Raw genomic sequence first — 25,540 nt, 5'->3', positions numbered from 1 at the left:
CAACGTGGCTTGGTAGTAAAAGAGTGCGGATAAGTTTCCTGACCCGCCTGCAGTCCAGACCTGTTTCCCATCGAAAATGTGTGGCACATTATGAAGCGTAAAATATGACAGCGGAGACCCCGGACTGTTGAACGACTGAAGCTCTACATAAAACAAGAATGGGAAAGAATTCCACTTTCAAAGCTTCAACAATTAGTTTCCTCAGTTCCCAAACGTTTATTGAGTGTTGTTGAAAGAAAAGGTGATGTAACACAGTGGTGAACATGCCCTTTCCCAACTACTTTAGCACGTGTTGCAGCCATGAAATTCCAAGTTAATTATTATTTGCAAAAAAAAAAATAAAGTTTATGAGTTTGAACATCAAATATCTTGTCATTGTAGTGCATTCAATTAAATGTGGGTTGAAAAGGATTTGCAAATCATTGTATTCCTTTTATATTTAAATCTGACACAGTTTCCCAACTCTAATGGAAACGGGGTTTGTACTTTCTATTGGATTGATACCCACGTTTCTAGTATCATCCAAAACTAACTTAAAGTATCCAATTAACAGAAGAATAAGTGTTTATTACATTTTAAAAGAAGTGTCAATAGAAGCATGTTACAACAGAAAGTAACCAGATATTAATAGTAAATTAGTAAATACATAATTATAGTTTTGAGAAAAAATTACAACTGGAAATGACGCAGTATGTTAGTACGTATTGTATACATCAGCAGCTAAATTAGGCACCCTTATAACCTGTTATCATTTATATGCCAAACAATATGTTGTGATGTATATCGTTGTAGCAGGAGGCTCCTATTTATATCGCGATACAGATTTTAGGTCATATCGACAATCCTTAAGTGTATCACTGTTAGTGCTTAGGAAGACCGGACATTTGGAAAAAAATATTTATACAAAACATATACAGTACATAAATAAGCGCACAAATACAAATGTGTTGACCAATTATAAAATGTAACTAAATTCAAATTACCTTTGACGAAATGTAAACATTTACTTTGTTCATCAAAATACAAGTCACATATTTTAAAGAATGGCAATTAAAGGTGGCAAAGGTGATGGTACTTGCAAAGCCAACATATTTTTGAGGCGTTACTTGGTGTAAGAACATTTTACAACTGCCGATAAAGACAATCTGGTAAATAGATGTTTACTCCTCGGCTTAATTTGTTGACAACAATATGTCTTCGTGCACTGTTTTCCCCTTACTAGCAAGCACAGCCCTGTTTTATTGACAATTTTTGACTATCAGTCTTGCTCTGTCAAATACACAATCCATATTCAAAGGCAGGACAATCTATCCTATTTATTCGATTTTCCTTAGGAAAAGCTACAGTATGTTAGCAGTTTTTACAACAGTAATTATGTATTTGCTTCATAACATACTGCATAAAACACTCATTATTGGGTTGTGTTTGTTTACTTTTTAATGGGATTAATCTTCTTCTTCGTTGTTTAGGATGATGTCATCTCTAAGCTGTGTACATGCGCCGTCTCGCTGGGCATCTATCTGTCCTTGTGCAAGCTGATCCCAGTGGAGCGGTCCATAGACGACGACTTCATTACCAACACGCCCTTTTACATACAAGTGGTCTACCTTTACTTAGCCATGCTGGCTCTCAGACCCAAGTACTACTTTGTCTGGACGCTGGGTGAGTTGGATCACTGCTTGAAGCACTATGTGAATTGCACACAAATGTTGATATTGGAGCTCCCCCTGGTGATGACATTTCAAACTGCATCCTCTGATTCACACTTAATTCAATAAAGTATCCTCCTCTTTTGTATTCATTTGTATGTTTCCACCTGTGCAGCTGATGCTATCAACAATGCAGCAGGATTTGGTTTCAACGGCTACAACAAAGATGGCTCTCCGCGCTGGGACTTGATTTCCAACCTCAGAATTCTGGACATTGAGGTTAAATTGACTTAAGTCTTTGCGAAGACACATTATTTCACTTTTTTTGAATAGCTGTCTGACCATTTGTATTTGGGGGGGGGTTTAGTTTGCTACCAGTTTCAAGCTGTTCCTTGACAACTGGAACATCCAGACATCTCTCTGGCTCAAAAGGTAAAACAAGTGGTTGGATTATTGTCCCATGCTCATGTTCATAGTCTTACCAGACATGTCTTTTGTCCTCCAGGGTATGTTATGAGCGCTGTCCTGTCAACCCCACTGCCGCCACCTTCCTACTGTCAGCCATGTGGCACGGCGTGTATCCTGGCTACTACATAACCTTCCTCACTGGCACTGCCATGACCATGGCGGCACGTGCAGTAAGTTACCCACCCCTTGAATAAATTTGACAACATTTTACAACAGTCATCCACCTGCACAGTCCATAGACATTCAATAGAAGAGCAGTATCCAAAAAAATTTCATTATTCCTTTAGGTAGACTGCTAAATACCTCTTGTCAAATAAGATTAATTTCATACGGGACGCAATTACCGTATTTTTCGGAGTATAAGTTGCTCCGGAGTATAAGTTGCACCTGCCGAAAATTCATAATAAAGAAAAAAAAAACATATATACGTCGCACTGCAGTATAAGTCGCATTTTTTGGGGGAAATTTATTTGATAAAACCCAACACCAAGAATAGACATTTGAAAGGCAATTTAAAATAAATAAAGAATAGTGAGCAACAGGCTGAATAAGTGTACGTTATATGACGCATAAATAACCAACTGAGAAGGTGCCTGGTATGTTAACGTAACATATTATGGTAAGAGTCATTCAAATAACTATAACATATAGAACATGCTATACCTTTACCAAACAATCTTTCACTCCTAATTGCTATATCCATTAAATCTTATACGTCTAGTCTCCTTCGTGAATGAGCTAAATAATATCATTTGATATTTTACGGTAATGTGTTAATAATTTCACACATAAGTCGCTCCTGAGTATAAGTCGCGACTTATAGTCCGAAAAATACGGTAAATATAAATATATTTAATTGAATTTTTTAAATATAGTAGTGTCAATGTTGTCTGTCTATCTGTGTTGGCCCTGCGATGAGGTATGGACTTGTCCAGGGTGTACGCCGCCTTCCGCCCGATTGTTGCTGAGATAGGCACCAGCGCCCTCCATCACCCCAAAGGGAATTAGTGGTAGAAAAATAAATGGATGGATGAATAATACAACAAAAACTCCGTTTTAATTAGTGAGAGATAATTAGGGTGAATGTGAGCGTGAATGTTGTCTGTCTGTCTGTGTTGGCCCTGCGATGAGGTGGCGACTTGTCCAGGGTGTACACCGCCTTCCCCCCGATTGTAGCTGAGATAGGCTCCAGCGACCCCGAACAGGACAAGCGGTAGAAAATGGATGGTTGGATGGATAATTAGGGTGTCCCGATCCGATATAAATATTGGTTCAATATCACCCTCTTGTATATAAAATCACAGATACAAACAGTCCTGCAGTGAATTCACTTAGAACGGTAGTTAACTAAATGTCAAAATTTCCTTTTCAATAATGTCATAATTTTTATGAAATATTATGGCCACTAGGGGTCTCCAAAAAAAACAAAAACAATTTCCACTGTACTTCAACTTTGAGACAGCATAAGTCCATTCCAGACAGCTATTATTAAATAGGTTCATGTTATTATCTGTTTGACAACTTTTATGTGATCAAGCCTGTTCTAATATACGACACTGCAAAATGACAAAAGTAGCCATGATTTGTACTGATATCATATCTGATCAATATTAGTATTAACCAATACTCAAGGCTCCAATATCTGTATCTTATTGCAAGTGAAAATTTTGTTGGGAAACCACAAGTCATACTACATGGAATAATAACATTTTAATACATATGTTATACTGAATATTATTTTATAATGTTTATTATAAAGTAATCATTTGATTAGCTAACAAAATTGTATTAAATATTTATACAAACATCTACAATATTACACAACTTTATTAAAAATTATTCATACAAATAAATACTTATATCTATTTTCTGTTTTGTCATAATTATGGCCACATGTTGCACATTGCTGCCACCTACACGACACATTTGTTTTGTTTACCTAAAGAAGTGGCCAGTGTTTTAAAAATACAATAATTAAGTGATGTGGTTGTTCCAGGAAGCGATGAAACAACACCGTGTTGTGTTTTGTTTTTTTTTCTGTGTAAAGACGCAGTTTGTTTCCCAAAGCTACTTAGCAAACCAATAACACACTGCAAAACATTCCTTTTAAAGGCGTACTGAAACCCACTACTACCGACCACGCAGTCTGATAGTTTATATATCAATGATGAAATAGTAACATTGCAACACATGCCAACACGGCCTTTTTAGTTCACTAAATTGCAATTTTAAATTTCGCGCGAGTTTCTTGATGAAAACGTCGCGGAATGATGACGCGTACGCGTGACGTCACTAACTGTTAGGAAATACTTGCGCTGCACCACTCGCACCTAAAAGTAGTCTGCTTTAACCGCATAATTACACAGTATTTTGGACATCTGTGTTGCTGAATCGTTTGCAAATTGTTCATTTAATAATGGAGACTATAAAGAACAATGCTGTTGGTGGAAACCGGTGGATTGCAGCTTTCTTTAGGACCGAGACACAGCCGGTGTTTCTTTGTTTGTTGTGAAGCGGAGCGGTCAAGCAAACATGTTTCTCTACTTCAACTAGCATGTTTTTGGATGGGGAAATTGTGATATATATCATACCGGAGACATCGGTGGATTATTCGTCGTCCTGCAGCAGCTGTAAAAAAAGGCAGCTGTGAGCTTGGCTCCTTGGCTTCTCTCTGAGACACTGCTCGTTCACAGCAGCCATCCGACCTCGATATATGACTTAAAAATCTTTAAAATCTCACTAAAACACCATTAAAACAATAAGCAGATAAGGGATCTTCCAGAATTATCCTAGTAAATGTGTCTAATAACATCTGAAACGCTCACTTTGCTGGCGCTCGGAGCCGTCGCTTTTTTTTTCTTTCTAGTCCTTCACTATCAATATCCTAATTCACAAATCTTTCATCTTCGCTCAAATTAATGGGGAAATTGTCGCTTTTTCGGTCAGAATTGCTCTTGCTGCTGGTGGCTCCCATTAAAAACAATGTGAATATGTGTGGAGCCCTGCAACTCGTGACACATACTTCCGGTAAAGGCAGAGCTTTTCTATTAGCGACCAAAAGCTGCAAACTTTATCGTCGATGTTCTCTACTAAATCCTTTCAGCAAAAATATGGCAATATCGTGAAATAATCAAGTATGACACATAGAATGGACCTGCTATTCCCGTTTAAATAAGAAAATCTCATTTCATTTCCTGTCTTTTGAATGAGGTAGACATGTGGATATTGTACATTTACCATTTAAAATATATATCAATATGTTTGGATAACAGGCTGTTTCCCTTTGCTTCCAGGTAAGACACAACATCAGACCTCACTTCCTGGTCTCTGACTCGTACAAGCGCATCTATGATGTCATCACGTGGGCGTGGACTCAAGTTGCCATCAGTTACACAGTGGTGCCGTTTGTCCTACTCACTGTGGGACCCTCGCTCAAATTCTACAGGTATGAAATTAATGCAGAGCAAGCGAAAATTACTGCTTTTATTACAGTAATTAAGTCGGCTTATAATGTGGGAATTACTGTAATATCAGCCAAAAGAATGAAGTTACTGCTCACGCAGCAGCCATATGAGTGCAATTCCCCCTCGTCAGGCTGCTGCACGGAACATTTTAATGAGCTACAAGAATCAATGAGGAGGAAATAAAAATCCCGAACATGGCTCGGCCCCTGTCATAGTATACGCGTCTGGTAATATGCAGTGTCACTCCAAAGGAAGGCTGCCGTTAAATTGCTTGGTGGCACAGCAACACAAAAATATCTTTTACTCATTAACACAGCTCACAGGTTTGATTAGTTCTGCACCAATAACATCAAGTCCAGACATAATTAAATGGTTTTTAGCTTTGCTTAGTACACTAACACGAACAAATTATTATTACACCACACTAGAAAATATACAAAATCTAATCATGTTTTCTTCTTTTAAATTGAAATATGGTTAAGTATTACATTAGGTGTTTGTAGTAAGTGCAACAATAGATTGAAACACTTTTTTTATGTACAGGTTCGTATATAAAAATATCGCACAAATTCAGACTAAGAGAACAATTTAAAGGCTCGGGAAATTTTTGCAGTGCGTTTGCTGATTCGACGATGTTAATAATTTAAGAAAAACATCTTGTGATATTTTACTCTGCGTGTAGGTACGAAAAACACTAACATATTTATTAATAACTGTTTGGCATGGACTTGTACTCACTTTAAGTTAAACTGGAGTTGTAAATTTTTTGTTGGACGACACTTAGTGGTCACAGTAATTATTTAAAGCAGCGCGAAGTATCTTTTCAACTGTCATAAAATATTTTCACAACTTTTGGGATGATACATGGACTTTCAACAGTAAAATCATCAAAAGGTTCAGAGAATCTCGAGAAATCACTGCACGTAAGCGATGATATTACGGACCTTTGAACCCTCAGGCAGTATTGCATCAAAAACCGACATGAGTGTTTAAAGGATCTCACTACATTGGGTCAGGAACACTTAATAAAACCACTGTCAGTAACTACAGTTGGTCGCTACATCTGTACGTGCAAGTTAAAACTCTACCATGCAAAGCCAAACCCATTCATCAACAACACTCTGAAACGCCCCCGGCTTCGCTGAGCCCGAGCTCACTTAAGATGGACTGATGCAAAGTGGAAAGGTGTTCTGTGGTCTGACGAGTCCATATTTCAAATTATATTTGGAAACAGAGGACGTGGTGTCCTCCAGAACAGGGGTGTCAAACTCAAATACAGAGTGGGCCAAAATTTTAAACTGAAAAAAGCCACGGGCCAAGGATCAACAAATTAACCTTTTATTGGGACCTGCGGGGTTTGGTGGTAGCGGGGGGGTGTATATTGTAGCGTCCCGGAAGAGTTAGTCCTGCAAGGGGTTTTGGGTATTTGTTCTGTTGCGTTACGGTGCGCGTGTTCTCCCGAAATGTGTTTGTCATTATTATTTGGTGTGGGTTCACACTGTGGCGCATATTTGTAACAGTGTTGGCATTGTTAATACGGCCACCCTCAGTGTGCCCTGCATGGCTGTTGATCAAGTATGCCTTGCATTCACTTGTGTGTGTGCGCTAAAGCCGCATATATTATGTGACTGGGCCGACACGCTGTTTGTATGGAGGAAAAGCAGACATGACCACAGGTTGCAGAGAACGGTAAAGGCAGTGCCTTTAAGGCACGCCCCCAATATTGTTGTCCGGGTGGAAATTGGGAGAAATTCGGGAGACTGGTTGCCCCGGGAGATTTTCGAGAGGGGCACTGAACTTCGGGAGTCTCCTGGAAAAATTGGGAGTGTTGACATGTATGAGTATTAGCAGTGAATGCGGTGTTACAGCGAAACTGCCGCTGTATGACACCGGCGGGCCAGCTCTAACGTTAATTTGACATTGCCTCAAGGGCCAAATTAAATTACAGGGAGGGCCAAATTTGGCCCGCGGGCCAGAGTTTGACACCCATACTCCAGAACAAAGTGGAAAATAACCATTTGGATTGTTATAGGCGCAAAGTTCAAAAGCCAGCATCTGTGATGGTATGGGGGTGTATTAGTGCCCAAGGCACGGGTAACTTACACATCTGTGAAGGCACCATCAATGCTGAAAGGTCCATCCATACAGGTTTTGGAGCAACATATGTTGTCATCCAAGCAACGTTATCATGGACGCCCCTGCTTATTTCAGCAAGACAATGCCAAGCCACGTGTTACAACAACGTGGCTTCGTAGTAAAAGAGTGCGGGTACTTTCCTGGCCCGCCTGCAGTCCAGACATGTCTCAAATCGAAAATGTGTGGCGCATTATGAAGCGTAAAATACTACTAAATCCTTTCAGCAAAAATATGGCAATATTGCGAAATGATCAAGTATGACACATAGAATGGACCTGCTATCTCCATTTAAATAAGAAAATCTCATTTTTAGTAGGCCTTTAAAGACAGTGTGGAGGGACTATAAAGAAATATATTACAAAAAACAAATTCATGCAGTACCTCTACTTGAAAGTATCTTTGCAACTGGTTGTCTTAAGTTCTGGTCAGTACGGTAATGATGTCAGTCACCCATCAAATTTCCTGTGCTTGATGTGTGTGTGCAGGTCCTGGTACTTCTGCTTACACCTCCTGTGTCTGCTGGTGGCCCTGGCCCTGCCGGTGCGATCGCGGCGCCGCGAGGCGAAAGGTCAGCAGGAGTGCACGCCGCAGCTGGTGGACGGCGGCACCTCAAACAACTGCAGCCAGAAAGACAAAACCACATGAGTCTGAGGAGAAGCGGCATTAGTGAGACAAACAGGAGACCATGGAGAGCTTGGGGGAGCGTGGCGAGTCTGTTTTCCCGACCAGAAACCAAATATCGGACGCGCTGGGAACGAACCCGATATACTTCCAGTAACAAAGGAGGACCGGAGCGATCGTGGTTACATTACATTTTATGGAGATAAACTGAATTCCAAGCTGCCTTAAACCCTCTATGTACCTGGCAGGTACCAACAGCTCGTACAAAAAGAGTATGTGGAGGGTTTTTGTCATTGTCTGGAAACCTTTATCATCAGCTGCCAACTTTTAAACAGGCCTTAGGCACCTCCAAATGTTGACGGGCGTCCACATAACGATAATAAGTGTTTTGTATTTAGATGTTTGTGATGACACTATTCTCAGAGTTCATAGAAAAAGGCCCAAAGAGGAAACCTGATCTCGTCCTGTCTCCAGTGGTGAAAACGTCTCGCCCATTTTTTTTTTTCTTGATAAACTTTATCGCCGTCCAATATGTGTGTGTATCAAAGAGAGATATTTAACTTCCGATGTTTTTTTTTCCTTTTGGGAGATACATTGGCTTTTTCTGATTTAACATGCTCCTACTTTTACAGCCCTAAACCACAGCAACATGTACAACGAATATAAGACGTTTCACATCATGTACAGTCAAAAGTAGTGATCTAATCACGCGATGTCCCATTAATTTAAACGCTCCCTATTTAATAGTAGCCGTACTTATCAAACTAAACGGGAAATAAAGTGTTCTAAATGGGTGCACATGGAGGCTATAAGTGCAATTTTATTATGGAAATTCAGTGTAAAAAGAGGCAAGCTGTTGAGGTAACTTATTTTTTTTTTTTACGTTGAGGTGCATTTACTGTACAGTGTGTATAACACGCTGGTTTTCTTTGTTTTTGTTCACTTTAAGCCTTTGGGAAAGATCATCCTGTTTATTATAACGCACGCCCCATGAAGCCGGATTGCTAAAACATATCTTTTAAACAGGCAGGGGGAGCGTTCAAGATTCACGTATACGCTTTGTGACCTTGGTGCGTTTGTAAAAATAACAAAGCAGCCAAGTTTTTTCTTTTCTTTTTGAGACGGTCTAACATTTGCATATTCCTGCCATAATTGTGTGTTTCCGTGTCAGTGTTCATGTGGTTTGTACGTTACGTTAATGTGGTCAACTATATTTGTAGCCCTGTAAAAAGGTGAGCACCTATATGAGATAAAGAAAAGGGACGCCATTCTTTCTGGAACATTTAAGAACATGATTGCACTGCATGGCCACCAAAACCAGCAGATCAATGCAAACTGCTCCATATGTCCAAAGTGCCAAATCATTGAATGGCGCATTTTTTTTTCTTCTTTCATTGTGTGTATGTGTGCATGTGCGCCTGCTTGTGTGCGTGGGTGAGTGTGTGCTGGTGTAACAAAACGGTTATTTTTGTGTCAGAAGGAAATTTATTGAGAGATTTGTATGACAGTTCATTAAAATTCTGATTTATGTGGCAAAAATAAAGAGAGGTTATTTTTAAACACCAACACTCATTTGGAGTTTATAAAGTACTGAAATATGAAAGTAAGTTGGGGATTGTTTATCAAGTTTTAATTTTCCATGCACAGTGGGGTTCTCCATAGACTGCAAGTAATATTTCGTGGAGTTAATAAAGCTAAGAATTAACATAGAATGTTTATGGAGCAATGCTACAGGAGGAAGGGGATTCATATGGCTGCATTATTGGCAGTTTACCTGACACAGGAAACTAGACAAATTGGGGGATTGCACTATCTACTTCCGTTGCCAGATGGCAGTTTTGTGGCAATTCCAAATTTTCTACATAGCGCTTTCCATCATTTTCAGCACATTACAAAATGATTACCCCCCTTTTCCTCTCATAGGAGATCCACCCAGGAATGGGGCAATATCATTTCATTCCCTACTGCAGTGATCTTTTATAGGTACTAATTGTATTACTGAGCAGCCAGATGCTTTTCTATGTCTTGTATTCTATGGTTGTCATCGCTTTTTTTGTCTTTACCATCACTGTGGTGACAAAAAACTGCAAAACCTCTGGAGATACGTGCTTACTTTGCTATGAATATCATGGGAGGATCCTGCTGTATATTTCATTAATTAATTGATGAATTAAATGTTATTTGTTTATTTCAAAACAATAATAGTGGAAGAGCATAAAAGTTAGGACAATAATATATTTACTTTTTATTTTTAAAAAATTATATAAAAGTGATCTTTGTCGGTAGAAATGCATTTATTTAAATATAAAAAATACATACATACAGTAAGTCGCCAAAGTCCAACCTATTTTCAATCATCAATCAATCGATGATTATTTATATAGCCCTAAATCACTAGTGTCTCAAAGGGCTGCACAAACCACGACGACATCCTCGGTAGAGCCCACATAAGGGCAAGGAACACTCACACCCAGTGGGACGTCGGTGACAATGATGACTATGAGAAACCTTGGAGAGGACCGCATATGTGGGCAACCCCCCATTTTACCTTGATAAGCCTTGTAAATTATTTTTATTTTATTAATCATTAGTTTTTGAAATGTGTTTTATTATAAACTTTTTTTGTTTCTCTTGCCAGGCTGAATTACTTTGTATTAAATACATTATCGATAAGGTTTGACTCCAAACATATTGAAGCCCCAAAAACTGTGTGGTTTGTTTTGTTTATTTAGTATCAATTTATGGACTGCATTATTTGTTTCAATACATTTTGAATAATTGGAAGGTCTGAGGACTGACATTGAAGAAAAATAACATTATACATCCATTTCTACGGCTTGTCCCTCTTGGGGTAAAATATATTTAAATTAATAATAATAATAATAATGGATTAGATTTATATCGCGCTTTTCTATTGTTATATACTCAAAGCGCTCACAGAGAAGTGGGAACCCATCATTCATTCACACCTGGTGGTGGTAAGCTACATCTGTAGCCACAGCTGCCCTGGGGTAGACTGACGGAAGCGTGGCTGCCAGTTTGCGCCTACGGCCCCTCCGATCACCACCAATCATTCATTCATCATTCATTCACCAGTGTGATGGCACCGGGGGCAAAGGGTGAGGTGTCCTGCCCAAAGACACAACGGCAGCGACTTTGATGTCAATAGGTGGGAAGCGAACCTGCAACCCTCAGGTTTCTGGCACGGCCGCTCTACCCACTACGCCATGCCGCCCCTAAATTAAATACAGTTGTGCCCCGCCAAATTGATTCACTATTCATATATTCAGTATATTGTGGAATTTCTTTTGAGATGGGTAGCTACATATAGTTTTATTTATCCTACAATAGGGAATTCAAATGGGTTGCGGTGCAGGTTTTTTTTTTAGCATACAGTAACAGTAAAAGTAAAACGTAATAAAAAACTAAAAATTTGTAATATATTCTTGACTTAAATAAAGCATTTTCAAACATAAAAAATGGCTAAATGAATTTAAAGAATCAATACTACAATATTATTGGCCACTGATTGTGAGACCAAACCAATCAGAGTGGGCTGATCAGTATCGTGGTCACTGATTGGCTCAGCCTCAGACAGCATTATATTGATTTAAGCGTAAAGATGTAAGGCTTTCATAGCGGTAAACTTTTAGGAAGCTTGCAAACAGAGTTTTGTATGCTCTTGCTATGAACAATATATTTAATTTTAATAATTTGTACAGTGATAAATGAGGGACTACAGTATTGTTTTTATTTATTTTAATATGTTTTTTATTGCGATTGTTTTAACTTTATTTTCATATATTTTCTAGGTTGTGGCAGAGGGGTTAGTGCGTTTGCCTCACAATACGAAGGTCCTGAGTAGTCTGGGGTTCAATCCCGGGCTCGGGATCTTTCTGTGTGGAGTTTGCATGTTCTCCCCGTGAGTGCGTGGGTTCCCTCCGGGTACTCCGGCTTCCTCCCACTTCCAAAGACATGCACCTGGGGATAGGTTGATTGGCAACACTAAATTGGCCCTAGTGTGTGAATGTTGTCTGTCTATCTGTGTTGGCCCTGCGATGAGGAAGCGACTTGTCCAGAGTGTACCCGCCTTCCGCCCTATTGTAGCTGAGATTGGCACCAGCGACTCCAAAGGGAATAAGTGGTAGAAAATGGATGGATGGATGTTTTTAGTGTCAACACATATGTTCATGGCTGGGTCCTATCAATATAGAATACTGTAACATTGCATGAGCAATATAAGCACTAAAGCAGTAGATGGAGCTATTGATTTAAAAGTAAAAGTATTGGGTAGCATGAATTCATTGGAGTGCCATAAAAAAGTATTGTAATTTTATGTGAGCGTGTATTCAATGATATTCCGCGTATAAATGAGTGGCTTTTAACACATCCTTGTGTACAGCAACGCACTTGTGGACGAGGCTTAAATTACGTCATGGAGCGGACCTAAATAATTCAAAAAATAAAACATTTTTAAATATAATTATTACATATTGTATTAATTGTGAAACATGTTTCACTACTAATTAAAATATTGTTTTTATTTTTATTTTTAAATCGAAACTTGTTGCTTCAAGCCGCCCAAGTCCACGTCATTCAGTTAAAAAAAAAACAGGATACATTGAGACAGCGAACACATGAGAACGCTACTTATTATGAAACATTATTTCCTTAACTGAAAGTTCTGGGCCTTTCCACAGCATCATAGTCTCGGTAAGACCAATCTGACTTATTTTTGTGTTCTCATTTCGCCTCGTAGAAGTGTTCAAATGTTTAGTACTTTTTGGTGTGCCAGCCACTCGGAGCTAATGCTAACAGCTAGCTCGTTAGCGCGCTACTGTTGTCATTGTTGCCTTAACTTTTTGTTGATTGTCACTAAAACTGTCATTAAAATGCACAGGAACGGGATGATAATACTGCAAATATATCAGTAGTAATGTCACTAATTTGTCATATCGTTGTGACAAATTAGTGATGGAATGAGGTGACATCCAGATGTGAGCTTTTATTTTGACACACTACTAGTGATAATGCAGTCAACACACCTAATTAAAGCATACTATTTTAAATTTAAAACCTGCGATTTTAGTACATTCATGACTATTTTGTGACTTTTGCAGGCTGCTTTATAATTATAAGAAGTTACTCCAGCGTGCTCACATGTGTATTAGGGGTGTGGGAAAAAATCGATTCGAATACGAATCGCGATTCAGAATCGATTCTCATCTTTTTAAAAATCGATTTTTTATTTTTTTTAATTATTATTTATTTTATTTAATTTTCATTGATCAAACAAAACAATACACAGCAATACCATAAGAATGCAATCAAATTCCAAAACCAAACCTGACCCAGCAACACTCAGAACTGCAATAAACAGAGCAATTGAGGAGACACAAACACGACACAGAACAAACCAAAAGTAGTGAAACAAAAATGAATATTATCAACAACAGTATCAATGTTAGTTATAATTTCCGCATAGCCATCCATACATTTTTTTTTTCCATCCATTTCTACCGCTACAATCGGGCGGAAGGCAGGGTACACCCTGGACAAGTCGCCACCTCATCGCAGGGCCAACACAGATAGACAGACAACATTCACACTCACATTCACACACTAGGGCCAATTTAGTGTTGCCAATCAACCTATCCCCAGGTGCATGTCTTTGGAGGTGGGAGGAAGCCGGAGTACCCGGAGGGAACCCACGCATTCACGGGGAGAACATGCAAACTCCACACAGAAAGATCCCGAGCCTGGATTTGAACCCAGGACTGCAGGAACTTCGTATTGTGAGGCAGACGCACTAACCCCTCTGCCACCGTGAAGCCCACCGTGAAGCTGTGATTAAAAATCCTTCATTGACATTATCATTAGACATTTATAAAAAATAAAAAAAGAACAATAGTGTCACAGTGGCTTACACTTGCATCACATTTCATAAGCTTGACAACACATTGTGTCCAATGTTTCCACAAAGATAAAATAAGTCATATGTTTGGTTCATTTAATAGTTAAAAGAAATGTACATTATTGCAATCAGTTGATAAAACATTGTCCATTACAATTATAAAAGCTTTTTAAAAAAAAGTCTACTACTCTGCTGGCATGTCAGCAGACTGGGGTAGATCCTGCTGAAATCCTATGTATTGAATAAATACAGAATCGTTTCGAACCGGAAAAATATCGTTTTTGAATCGAGAATCGCGTTGAATCAAAAAAATCTATATATAATCTAATCGTGACCCCAAGAATCGATATTGAATCGAATCGTGGGACACCCAAAGATTCGCAGCCCTAATGTGTTTGTAATAAAGTAAATCCATCATACTAAAAAAGTACTGCAACGGCATAGTTTGTATTCATGGAAATGGATCTTCCTCAGCAGTTTGACATCCACATGACATGTGATGTCGAGCTGAACTGTTTAAATTTAGAGATGCTATCTGGTGTTAGTTCCCTAAACTTAAAAACTGCCTACGGTTGCATGTCCTCACATTACATCCTGGGTCATTGCAGCAGATGTACTGATTGTCTTGTTTAACATCCACACTGGGCCATATGCACTTTATACTTATTTAGACCTTATTAAGACCCTGCTAATTGATACTATGATCAAATTTTAATCACTAATGTGTTACATTTTTAAAAAGTTGTTGAGATCTGTAAAAGCATCTTTTTGATAAGATATTTTTAATCATTTTTTTTGCCCACAGTTTTTTTTTTAATCAAACATAACATTAGGTGTTTCACTAATTTGTTTGTCACCTATAACATAAAGCTGAGACCGCAATTTGTTTGTCACCTGTAACATAAAGCTGAGACCGCAAAAGTATGATAGAGATATTGTGTCATATGGGGGGGTAGGTTTATTGGCAACACTAAAATTGGCCCGAGTGTGTGAATGTGAGTGTGAATGTTGTCTGTCTATCTGTGTTGGCCCTTCTGCGGGGTACACCCTTGAAAAAGGGAGGTTTTTGTCACGAAAAAGGGATTTTTTTTGGGTTGGTGCACTAATTGTAATTATATCTTGTGTTTTTATGTTGAGTTAATAAAAATAAAAAATAAAAATTTATTTAAAAAAAATACAAAATTCTTCTGCGGCCTGGTACCAATGGAGTTATTAAGCAATGGCACAAACATTCATGTCATTTCCAAAACATAAAGTGCAAGATTGTCAGAGACATTTTAAGTGTAAAATAAAAATGAGCTGCATAATAAGAAATCAAATAGTACTCGTCCTTCACTATGTGGTAGGTTACTACGGACGTTATAAAAATTATCTTCCTTCTCTAGCGAGTGACTTTTCAAATGATGCTACATATTAGCAGTAATGTTACTTTTCATAGCAAGCCCCACACTTGACAAATTATGGTTGTCTGTTCGACATATTCCTACTTGAAGCCAAACCACCACCGGACGATGGACCCCTTTCTTTTTTTCTTGGCAATTAAGTCTTCCTTCATTTTTTACCAGATCTGCACCTTCTTTCTCTCATATTACGGCTACGTTAGCAACTAACGTAGTCCAGTCTGCTACCCAAGGGACGGCGTGGCGAAGTTGGTAGAGTGGCTGTGCCAGCAATCTGAGGGTTACTGGTTTAATCCCCACCTTTTACCACCCTAGTCACGTCAGTTGTGTCCTTGGGCAAGACACTTCACCCTGGCTCCTTATGGGTCCTGGTGAGCGCCTTGCATGACAGCTCCCACCGTCAGTATGCTCCCACCGTCAGTATGTGAATGTGTGTTTGAATGGGCGAATGTGGCAATACTGTCAAAGCGCTTTGGGCTCCTTAAAAAAAGGGGTAGAAAAGCGCTATACAAGTACAACCCATTTACCTCTCTGCTGGGCGGGGGCGTATCCGTATGTGATGTATGACGTGACAGTATGCTTGTCTGTGAGAAGGAGAGACAGGAAAGAGTGAGAAGAGCCTGAAGTGTAATGCCCGCAGTTAAAAGCAACTATATGAGAATGTATACTCGAATATTACGATATAGTCATTTTCTATATCGCACAGACAAACCCGCGATATATGGTGTATATCGATATATCACCCAGCCCTAACGTGCATACACATGTTTTAAACTCGCTTTGAGGTTATATTTCTCATCTTTCGTTGAGAAGAATTGTTGTACATTCTTAGGTAACGGGTAATAGTTTTCATTTTGTACATGATTTTAGCTGTTTGCAAATGCACTGGGTATCCGTGGGGTCTTTAAAAAGCCTTAAATCCAACAATTTGAATTTAAAGCTTCAAAATGTCAACATTTTCCTAAAACCTTGCAAAATATTAAATGTGATTTGGAAAGGTCTTAAAAATCTATTTATGTGTCTTCTATTTAAAACATTCATGAAATTCAGTCTTGCTTTTAATTGTTTAGATTTTTGAGGAACTACAAAACGGAACTGAAGTAGGCTACCTGTGCTGCCCGGTCAAAATTTAAGGAGCCCCATCAGCTTGTGTGCTGTGCGCGGCCAGCGGTGTGTTATTACAGTTCAGCGTAGCAGCGGAGAAAACTTTTTGGAAGCCCACAGCAAAGCCGAATTACATGCATAAGATGGGTGGGTAGGTGCAAGTTCAAAGATTTGTGGCTCCAGAACCATCAGTTTAATGCATGCTTGAAGCTTGAAGCCAGTGGATGGAAACGTACAAGGTGTTCAGGACTCGGATGTGAACCCATCGAGGAGGAAAGCGTTTGTCAACATTGCGGTAAGAAGTGAATAGAATGATTATATAAAAGTCAAAAATGCGGCATAAGTCCGTGTCAAAAGCTGCTGAAATGCTATAAACACTTGCAAAACTACACAAGCAACCCCCCAAAATGAGTGTTATGTGGGTAAAGTGGCGCCAATTGTCGAAGGAGCTCAATATGAGAAGTTTAGTAATGAAATCATACTATTATGTATAGGAAGCACACTAATTTCTCTGTGGTAGGAGTGTATTCACATCAGTAAAGCTTAAAAAAAAATTCTCTTACATTATTAGTAATTTTTCAGGTCAGCTTCTCATGCTTAATCTTTTCTCCAAGTTCATAAAGCAACTGACCATAAAAGCTATAAAGGTTGTCTGTTTAGTGTTTGCATTAAGTTTATGGTGGGGTGAGGAAAGCAAGGATGATGCGTGAACGTCAACTTGTCCTGCTTAAAGAAAAACTAGTCCTTACTTATGAGTAATATGTTTTCAAAAAAGTCACAAAAAACAGATACAAATGTATTCATACATACCAGATACAAAATGAGCTGAGCAAATTTAAATGTTATCCACATCATTCACATCCAAATTCTGTTCGAGGCTTGCAAGCCATAATCCCTTTCTTACTTTTTAGACAGTCGCTCTGTCTGCACTGTATTTCTCGACTTTGTGCAGATACAATAGTAGTACTGTAGATGTTTTTATGGGTTTGCTCAATTCTGACAGCCGCAAAAACACTGCAATAGTTAACCAATTAGCTTTAGCATAGATGCTAACAGTCCCTTTCACAGACAATATATTGTTGGGCTTTCCCACCATGGCTGACATTCTGGTTTATATGAGGCACACTGCACATTTTGCAAGAAAACACTTCTATTGCACATCTGATAAGTGGCTGTTGTCATGTTTTCTTATATTTCCTTCTATTAGTTTACAATAGTTGGTTTTCTGGTGTTATTTAGTTAGTTAAACCATTTTGTTGTGAAATGTAAATGAGCAGTAAATGAATTACAATTCATTCTGGCCCTCTGATTTTCCTGTGTCTTTTTACTTTTGACCGTATGGGTATAAAATGGTCTTAAATTATATTTATCATGGTCTTTAAAAAAATTCTTAAAAAGTCTTAAATTTGACCTGTTGAAACCTGCAGAGACTTTGATGCACCTAAAGCATTGAATTTTAATATTTTTGATTGAATACTTAAAGGGTGTGAATGATCTCAATGAAGAAATTATGTTAGATCGATAAACACTGCAGCTGCACACTGTTAACCATCTGTTGCATCGGTAATCTCTTTCGTAATTTCCATGAATGCCAGTGATGTTGAAATGTTAGCTCTGTATCCATATTGGTTGTCTGCGAGTGTTGCACTTTTATTGATGAATTTGTTCATGTGTCCCTTTTTTTGGGGTTGTGGGGGGTGCTGGAGCCTATCTCAGCTGCATTGGGGCGGATGTTGTTTTCAATGATCTTGAGAAAATTGTGGAAGTAAGAAAACAGGTGTGTAGTTTGTAAAATGGTGTTTTGCCTCCAATCTCGTAAATCGGTACAATTTATAATATTCACTTTGTTTGGGAATTTGCCTGTTTTGAAATGATAGGTTGCTGAAACGTTAAAGGTGCTGAAATCTCTTCAATAATCACTGTAATCGTTTTGAAATCATTTCCGTTAAAAGTCTTGTATACATTCACAATTTCGATTATTTCCTCTTTTGTCTTCCGTGATGAACATTGAGTTGGGATTTCTTTCTATAGTGTCATTGAAGTCCTGAACTGACCCGGGGATCTAGAATATTTTCTTCCAGAATAGGTCCAATATTTACAAAGGAGTTATTGGAGCTTTCAACTACTTCATTCATATTGTCATCATTGATGTTTCCACCTAAGAAGTACCGTATTTTTTGGACTAAAAGTCGCAGTCTTCTCCACAGTCCAGTCCAGCCGGGGGTGAGACCCGGCCAAACCCCCCCAAAAAAAAAATGATAATAATATATATATATTTTTTTTAGTTTGGCCAAGTCTCACCCCCGGCCAAACTACAAAAAAAACGCAACTTATAGTCGGAAAAATACGGTATTTATTTAGGGTAATCCTTTTTAGTACCATTTTTAGGATGTTATGTTTAATGCCCCATGTTGCTCTCTAATTGTTTGGGTTCCTGTCTAATAAATACATTATTAAGATGTTGGTTAGCTTTTTCTTGTTCTGCCTCTCTATATCTTTTGTGTTATAAATGTTCTATATAGTGCTTTTTTTTGTTATAGGTATTTTTCTGTCATGTTGTCATCCATGGTATATATTTTATTTATTCTCACTAAGTTGTTTAATGGATAATATTTGTTATTAAGCATCATGAAAGTATTAAAAAAAATACCATATGTACCTAATTTTCACTATACACATTGTTCCAACATTATTCTTGCAGATCATTCTTAAAAGCAATCATATTTTTCTCTCTGCATCGTCTTCGAAATTTGTTTTTGTCACCTTTGTTTACATTTCTTGTTGTTTTCATCACAGATTGTAAAAACTATTAGATGATCACTGATGTCAGTTATTAGCAAACATCCATCCATCCATCCATTTTCTACCGCTTATTCCCTTTTGGGGTCGCGGGGGGCGCTGGCGCCTATCTCAGTTACAATCGGGCGGAAGGCGGGGTACACCCTGGACAAGTCGCTACCTCATCGCAGGGCCAACACAGATAGACAGACACAATTCACACTCACATTCACACACTAGGTCCAATTTAGTGTTGCCAATCAACCTATCCCCAGGTGCATGTCTTTGGAAGTGGGAGGAAGCCGGAGTACTCGGAGGGAACCCACGCATTCACGGGGAGAACATGCAAACTCCACACAGAAAGATCCTGAGCCTGGATTTGAACCCAGGACTGCAGGAACTTCGTATTGTGAGGCAGACGCACTAAGCAAACAACTTATGGTATTTATGTCAAAATCATTAGTAAGCGAGGTGGCGACTTGTCCAGGGTGTGCCCCATCTTCCGCCCAAATGCAGCTGAGATAGGCCCTCCCGCAAACCCAAAAGAGACAAGCGGTAGAAATGGATGGATGGATGGATGGCATTACTAACATTTTGTCTTGTGATTTTAGGATAGGCTTCACGGTGGCAGAGGGGTTAGTGCGTCTGCCTCACAATACAAAGGTCCTGCAGTCCTGGGTTCAAATCCAGGCTTGGGATCTTTCTGTGTGGAGTTTGCATGTTCTCCCCGTGAATGCGTGGGTTCCCTCCGGGTACTCCGGCTTCCTCCCACTTCCAAAGACATGCACCTGGGGATAGGTTGATTGGCAACACTAAATTGGCCCTAGTGTGTGAATGTGAGTGTGAATGTTGTCTGTCTATCTGTGTTGGCCCTGCGATGAGGTGGCGACTTGTCCAGGGTGTACCCTGCCTTCCGCCCGATTGTAGCTGAGATAGGCGCCAGCGCCCCCCGCGACCCCGAAAGGGAATAAGCGGTAGAAAATGGATGGATGGATGGATTTTAGGATATACACTCATGCTACATTGTATCTATGTAGTCAATAGTATTTTGCTTAGGAAGTAATATGACTAATATAAAAAGTATATAATAAAATAAAATATATAAATTGTATAATATCATGTAAATTAAGATGTTTCCTGTTGATTCACTGGCATCACCCATAAAATAGAAAGGACACAAATAATCATGTTTTCCTCTCATCTGAATCGGGCAGTGAATGCAAACGTAGTATCTCCATTGTGTGTTGAAGCGATGGGTGGAGACCAACCCCCTCATGTAATATTCAGCCTTGTGTAGAAAAAAAAAAAGGTGGGGGGTTGCCGAGCTTGTTACCGGCAGTGTGTGTAGTGCTGCGTGAGTTAGTGAGTGATCAAGCCTGGTTGGTGTTGAAAAACCACAACAGAGCTTTTATCTTACATCAAGGTAAGGTATGTATTTTTTAGCTTTATTCATTGTGGGGTTTTTTTTTACTTGTTCATATTTCAATTGTTTTTGTGACTAACTCCCGTACGAGCTCTAATCTCTTGTCACATTTTTTTGTTTCATTATTTGTTGGTTTCTACTATCTTTGTGTGTGTGTCTGATCTACGTTAAGGGAGGTAGATAATTGGATCGGTTCTGTAGTGATGTATCATTTCCATGGTGCGTTGAGAGACAAGGAGGGTGTGTCATCAGGCCCCTGTTGAATTCACTGTCAACAAAGGATCCCTCCCCCCTGTTAGATATTTTCGAACATGGAAAAACAGCAGGTGATATTTGCAGGCAGAAAATAGAACAGCAAAAAGTGGGCACTGGTTATTAATGCTTTGTTCTGCACTTTATTGGTCTAAAGTGTATTTGATGATGCTTTTATTTTGACATGCACGGTAACATGAAAGAGCCAGACATCAAAAAGCCTGATGGTGTTGGAATCAGTTTGTCAGTGACATTTCTACTGAAAGCAGTATTTTTCAACTTGTAAGATTTGTGTTAGGTGATTGTTTTCGAAGGCATCGTCGGTACGTATTTGATCCAGAAAGTTAAGAAATATATACTTTGCAGTTTTTTGTAAACCTTTATGTCCATCACAATTGTTTCATGTTTTGTTCTGAGGAGTTTCTGAAGGGTTTTATGTTGTCTGTAATGTGTTTATAATAATGTTAACTACTGTACAGCCATTGTTTGTTACCTTGCCAGGAGGTTCGTTTTTCATTTTTTTTGTTAGTTAGCAACATCATTTCAAAAGTTATGGGCAGATTTTGATTAAACTTTCAGGTAATGATTATAAGGAACACGTGATTATATTTAGTGGGTGATCCGTATGTTTTCTACAACGTCACAAGACTGAACGTCGCTGTTTGTGTCGGTTTTGTCTTTGTGTGTGTATATGCTAGCGGTCCTGCCTCCACCCACAGAGGCAATGAGTGTGAGAAGATTCACTCCGTTTTGAACTAACATACCAAAGTGCTGAGACCAATGCAAAGCGCAAACTCTCTTGCCGCCTTTTTGGAAGCGGCGGATGAATAAAACAAACAAGCACAAATGGATGAACATAACGTATATGCAATCCATCCATCCATTTTCTACCGCTTATTCCCTTTTTGGGGTACTATCTCAGCTACAATCGGGCGGAAGGCGGTGTACACCCTGGACAAGTCGCATAACGTATATGGAAATTTAATTTAACTATTGATTAATTACCTCCACCAGAAGGTTGTGTATTTTCAAGGGTTTGTCTGTCTGTTAGTAAATTTAGCAACATTTTAAATGAAACTTTCAGGAGAAGTCCGAAATGAGATAATAAACAAGTAATTATATTTTGTAGGTGATCAAGAAGATCTCTCTGTATGTGTGTATGCCTCCTCCCATAGAGATAAAGAGAGTGAATCGCTGACAAGAGGGTTCAATCCGTCTGTTCCATTTTGTACTGGAGGTTGTGTATTTGCTGAGGTTTGTTTTTTAGCTTGTTTATTTGTTAGCTTGTTCATTAGTTACCAATTTAACTAGAAAATGTATGGGTGGATTTTGATGAAACTTTCAGGAACTAAATACAGTATAAGAAACAAGTGACTATATTTTGTGAGGGATGGGATCTTTTCTACTACCATGAATTGATTAACGTGGACCCCGACTTAAACAAGTTGAAAAACTTATTTGGGTTTTACCATTAAGTGGTCAATTGTACGGAATATGTACTGAACTGTGCAATCTACTAATAAAAGTTTAAATCAATCAATCAATCAATCAAACTTTTTTGAAGCTGAACTTCTGTTTGTGAATGCCAGCAGCCTCGCCTCCACCCACAGAGAAAAAGTGAGTGGCTGACTGACAAAAAGGTTCTTTCCATTATTTAATTCCGCTATAGAACTAACTAACATGCCAGAGTGCTGGTACTGATGCAAAGAGTGAACCTATTTGGAGCCTGTTTGAAAGCAACGAACAAACACGAACAGATGGCCATGGTGGACATGGCAATTTCATTAATCCTTCGATTAATTACCTCCGTTAGGAGGTTGTGATTTTGCTAGGGTTTGTTTGTCTGTTTGTTAGTTAGCAAACTTAGCAACATAGTTTAAAAATGTATGGACAGATTTTAAATGAAACTTTTAGGAAAAGTAAGAAATTAGATAACAAGTAATTTTATTTTGTAGGTGATCGGAATCTTTTTTACTAAACTACTACTACTACTGAAGCTCTCTGTGTGTGTGTGTGTGTGTGTGTGAGTGTGTGTGTGTGTGTGTGTGTGTGTGTGCGCGCGCGCTAGCTCCCGCCTCCTCCCACAGAGACAAAGAGAGAAAATCACTAATGAGAGGGTTCAATCCATTTTTTTCATTCCAAACTGGAGTTTGTGTACTTCATGGGGTTTGTTTATTAGCTTGTTTGTTATTTCGGAACATAACAACAATATGTATGGGTGGATTTTGATGAAACTTTTGGGAACTAAGAAACAAGGGATTGTATTTTGTGAGTGATCCGAATCATCCATTATAAGGCCGAACTTCTTAGTTTGTGTATACTTGCAGCCTCGATTCCACCCACAGGGACAAAGAGAGTGGATGATGGACAAAAAGGCTCACTTTATTTTTTCATTTTGCCATGGAATTAACATGCCGAAGTGCTGTGAACGATGCAAAGAGTGAACCCAGTTGCAGCCTGTTTGGAAGTGTCAGACGAACAAGACAAACACGCACAGACAGACTCGGTAGACATAGCAATGTCACTCATCCTTTGATTATAATCACCTCCAAACTTAGCAATATACCGTATTTCCTTGAACCGGGCATGTAATATGCGCCTGCCTTGAATTACTGCCGGGTCAAACTCGCTCCCCAAATTTATTAGCGCATGCTTACTTTTACCGCTGGGTCAAATTTGTGACGTCACGTGTGACGCTTCCCCTGTCATCGTTTTCAAAATGGCGGAGGAGTTCTTTTTTGCTTTTACTATGTGTAAACCAGGGGTCTTGTTCCACAGCCATACAGATCACACTGATGGTTGTGATATAAAACAACTTTAACACACTTACTAATATGCGCCACACTCTGTGAACCCACACCAAACAAGAATGACAAACACATTTCGGGAGAACATCGGCTCTATAACACATTATAAACGCAACAGAACACTTACCCAGAATGCCATGCATCTACGACTCTTGGCTATATTATACACCCCGTGCGTCGGTTGAGGTGGGCGGGGTTGGGGGCGCGTGTATGATATAGCCAAGAGTCATGGATGCATGGCACTCTGGGTAATTCTTCTGTTGCGTTTATAATGTTTAACAGAGCCGATGTTCTCCAGAAATGTGTTTTCTGTGGGTTCACAGAGTGTGGCGCATATTAGTAAGAGTGTTAAAGTTGTTTATATCACAACCATCAGTGTAAAAGGTATGGCTGTTGACCAAGTACGCATTGCAATCTCGTTCGAGAAGTAGCGAAATGCATGCGTCCGGCCGGCATGCAGATAGCATGGTGTAAAGATGGGTGTGATGACATGTTGTAGAGCAGTGGTCCCCAACCACTGGGCCGCGGCCGCAGAAACCTTCTTATTATTTTTTTAATCACACTCAATTTTTTACTGATTGCCATTGGTAAGCACAGGGGTGAGAAGAGGTTTTAAAATTATTAGCGGCTGCTTACTTTTACCGCATGCCTTGATTAAGCGCAGGAGTGAGAAGAGGTTTTAAATTAATTAGCGTCCCAGCGGCTATTCAAGGAAATACGGTAGCTCAAAAACGTATGGCTGGATTTTGATTTAATTTTGAGGAAAAGTCAGAAATGGGATAAGGAACAAATTATTTGATTTTGGGGATAATCTGGATTACAGTGTAGGTTCAGGATTAAGAAAAAATATATATTTTGAGAATGAGCTGTGCTTTCATATTGTATTTAGTTTTACTCCAGTTCATATTAGATTTGACAATGCCACCAATTTAAGAACTTAAAGGTTGGGTCTGACTTCTAGACTCCAGATGGAGTTCGATTCATGGTTGACTTGTGTCAATTTACACGTCAAATGTATTTTTTATTTGACTGCTCTGGTTTATTGTATTGTCCATTCTTGTGAGGTTTGACCTAAGCATGAACTGCTTACGTGCCTCCAAGATTATGTTGAAATGCTAAACTTTATGTTTGCTCACCTTTTTGCAAGTGAAAACACTGTTGAGTTGCTTTGCAGAAAGAACAAGCAGCTGCTTAATTTTAGTGGCGGGAAGCAGGCCGTGGCCAGTCGAGATGGCAGAGCCAAATGCGATGAATTATTAATGTCATTTTTATCGATCGTCTCAATCTCTACTACAAAGAGGCAGCCATGTTTGATTGGGTTTTCCCCCTTTGTCCGGTGAAATGTAAGCAGTCACAAGACTTTTAATTATCGCTCCGGGAGGATTGGTGTGGCGTTGTAGTTACACAAGAGAAATAAGTGCCTCCTGCTATGTGAGTAATAAACACAAATACCCGTACTTCAATTATGTCCAAGACCCAGCATGTTTTCCCCCAAAACCTATTTAGTTTGATTATCAACATTTG

The 25,540-nt window shown here is 39.0% G+C and overlaps 2 protein-coding genes across 5 annotated transcripts in view; both read left to right on the top strand.

Moving 5' to 3' along the window:
• LOC133550235 (lysophospholipid acyltransferase 2-like) overlaps nucleotides 1–9,904 on the top strand; it is a 111,971-nt gene extending 102,067 nt beyond the window's left edge. The window contains exons 8-13 of the mRNA XM_061896400.1: nucleotides 1,470–1,662; nucleotides 1,825–1,928; nucleotides 2,017–2,081; nucleotides 2,155–2,287; nucleotides 5,411–5,562; nucleotides 8,203–9,904. Coding sequence (XP_061752384.1) covers nucleotides 1,470–1,662; nucleotides 1,825–1,928; nucleotides 2,017–2,081; nucleotides 2,155–2,287; nucleotides 5,411–5,562; nucleotides 8,203–8,362 — 807 coding nt within the window. The 3' untranslated portion in view covers nucleotides 8,363–9,904. The remainder of the gene's footprint in view (nucleotides 1–1,469; nucleotides 1,663–1,824; nucleotides 1,929–2,016; nucleotides 2,082–2,154; nucleotides 2,288–5,410; nucleotides 5,563–8,202) is intronic.
• Nucleotides 9,905–12,918: 3,014 nt separating this feature from the next.
• The window catches only part of LOC133550233 (kinase D-interacting substrate of 220 kDa B-like), a 95,003-nt gene continuing 82,381 nt past the window's right edge, over nucleotides 12,919–25,540 (top strand). For all 4 annotated transcript variants that reach the window (XM_061896398.1, XM_061896397.1, XM_061896396.1 and 1 more), the window contains exon 1: nucleotides 12,919–13,051. The gene's annotated coding sequence lies outside the window, so the exon portion shown is untranslated. The remainder of the gene's footprint in view (nucleotides 13,052–25,540) is intronic.

Source organism: Nerophis ophidion, linkage group LG03 (assembly GCF_033978795.1).
Source record: "Nerophis ophidion isolate RoL-2023_Sa linkage group LG03, RoL_Noph_v1.0, whole genome shotgun sequence".
NCBI lineage: Eukaryota > Metazoa > Chordata > Actinopteri > Syngnathiformes > Syngnathidae > Nerophis > Nerophis ophidion.
This window is presented reverse-complemented; position numbering and strand designations above follow the sequence as displayed.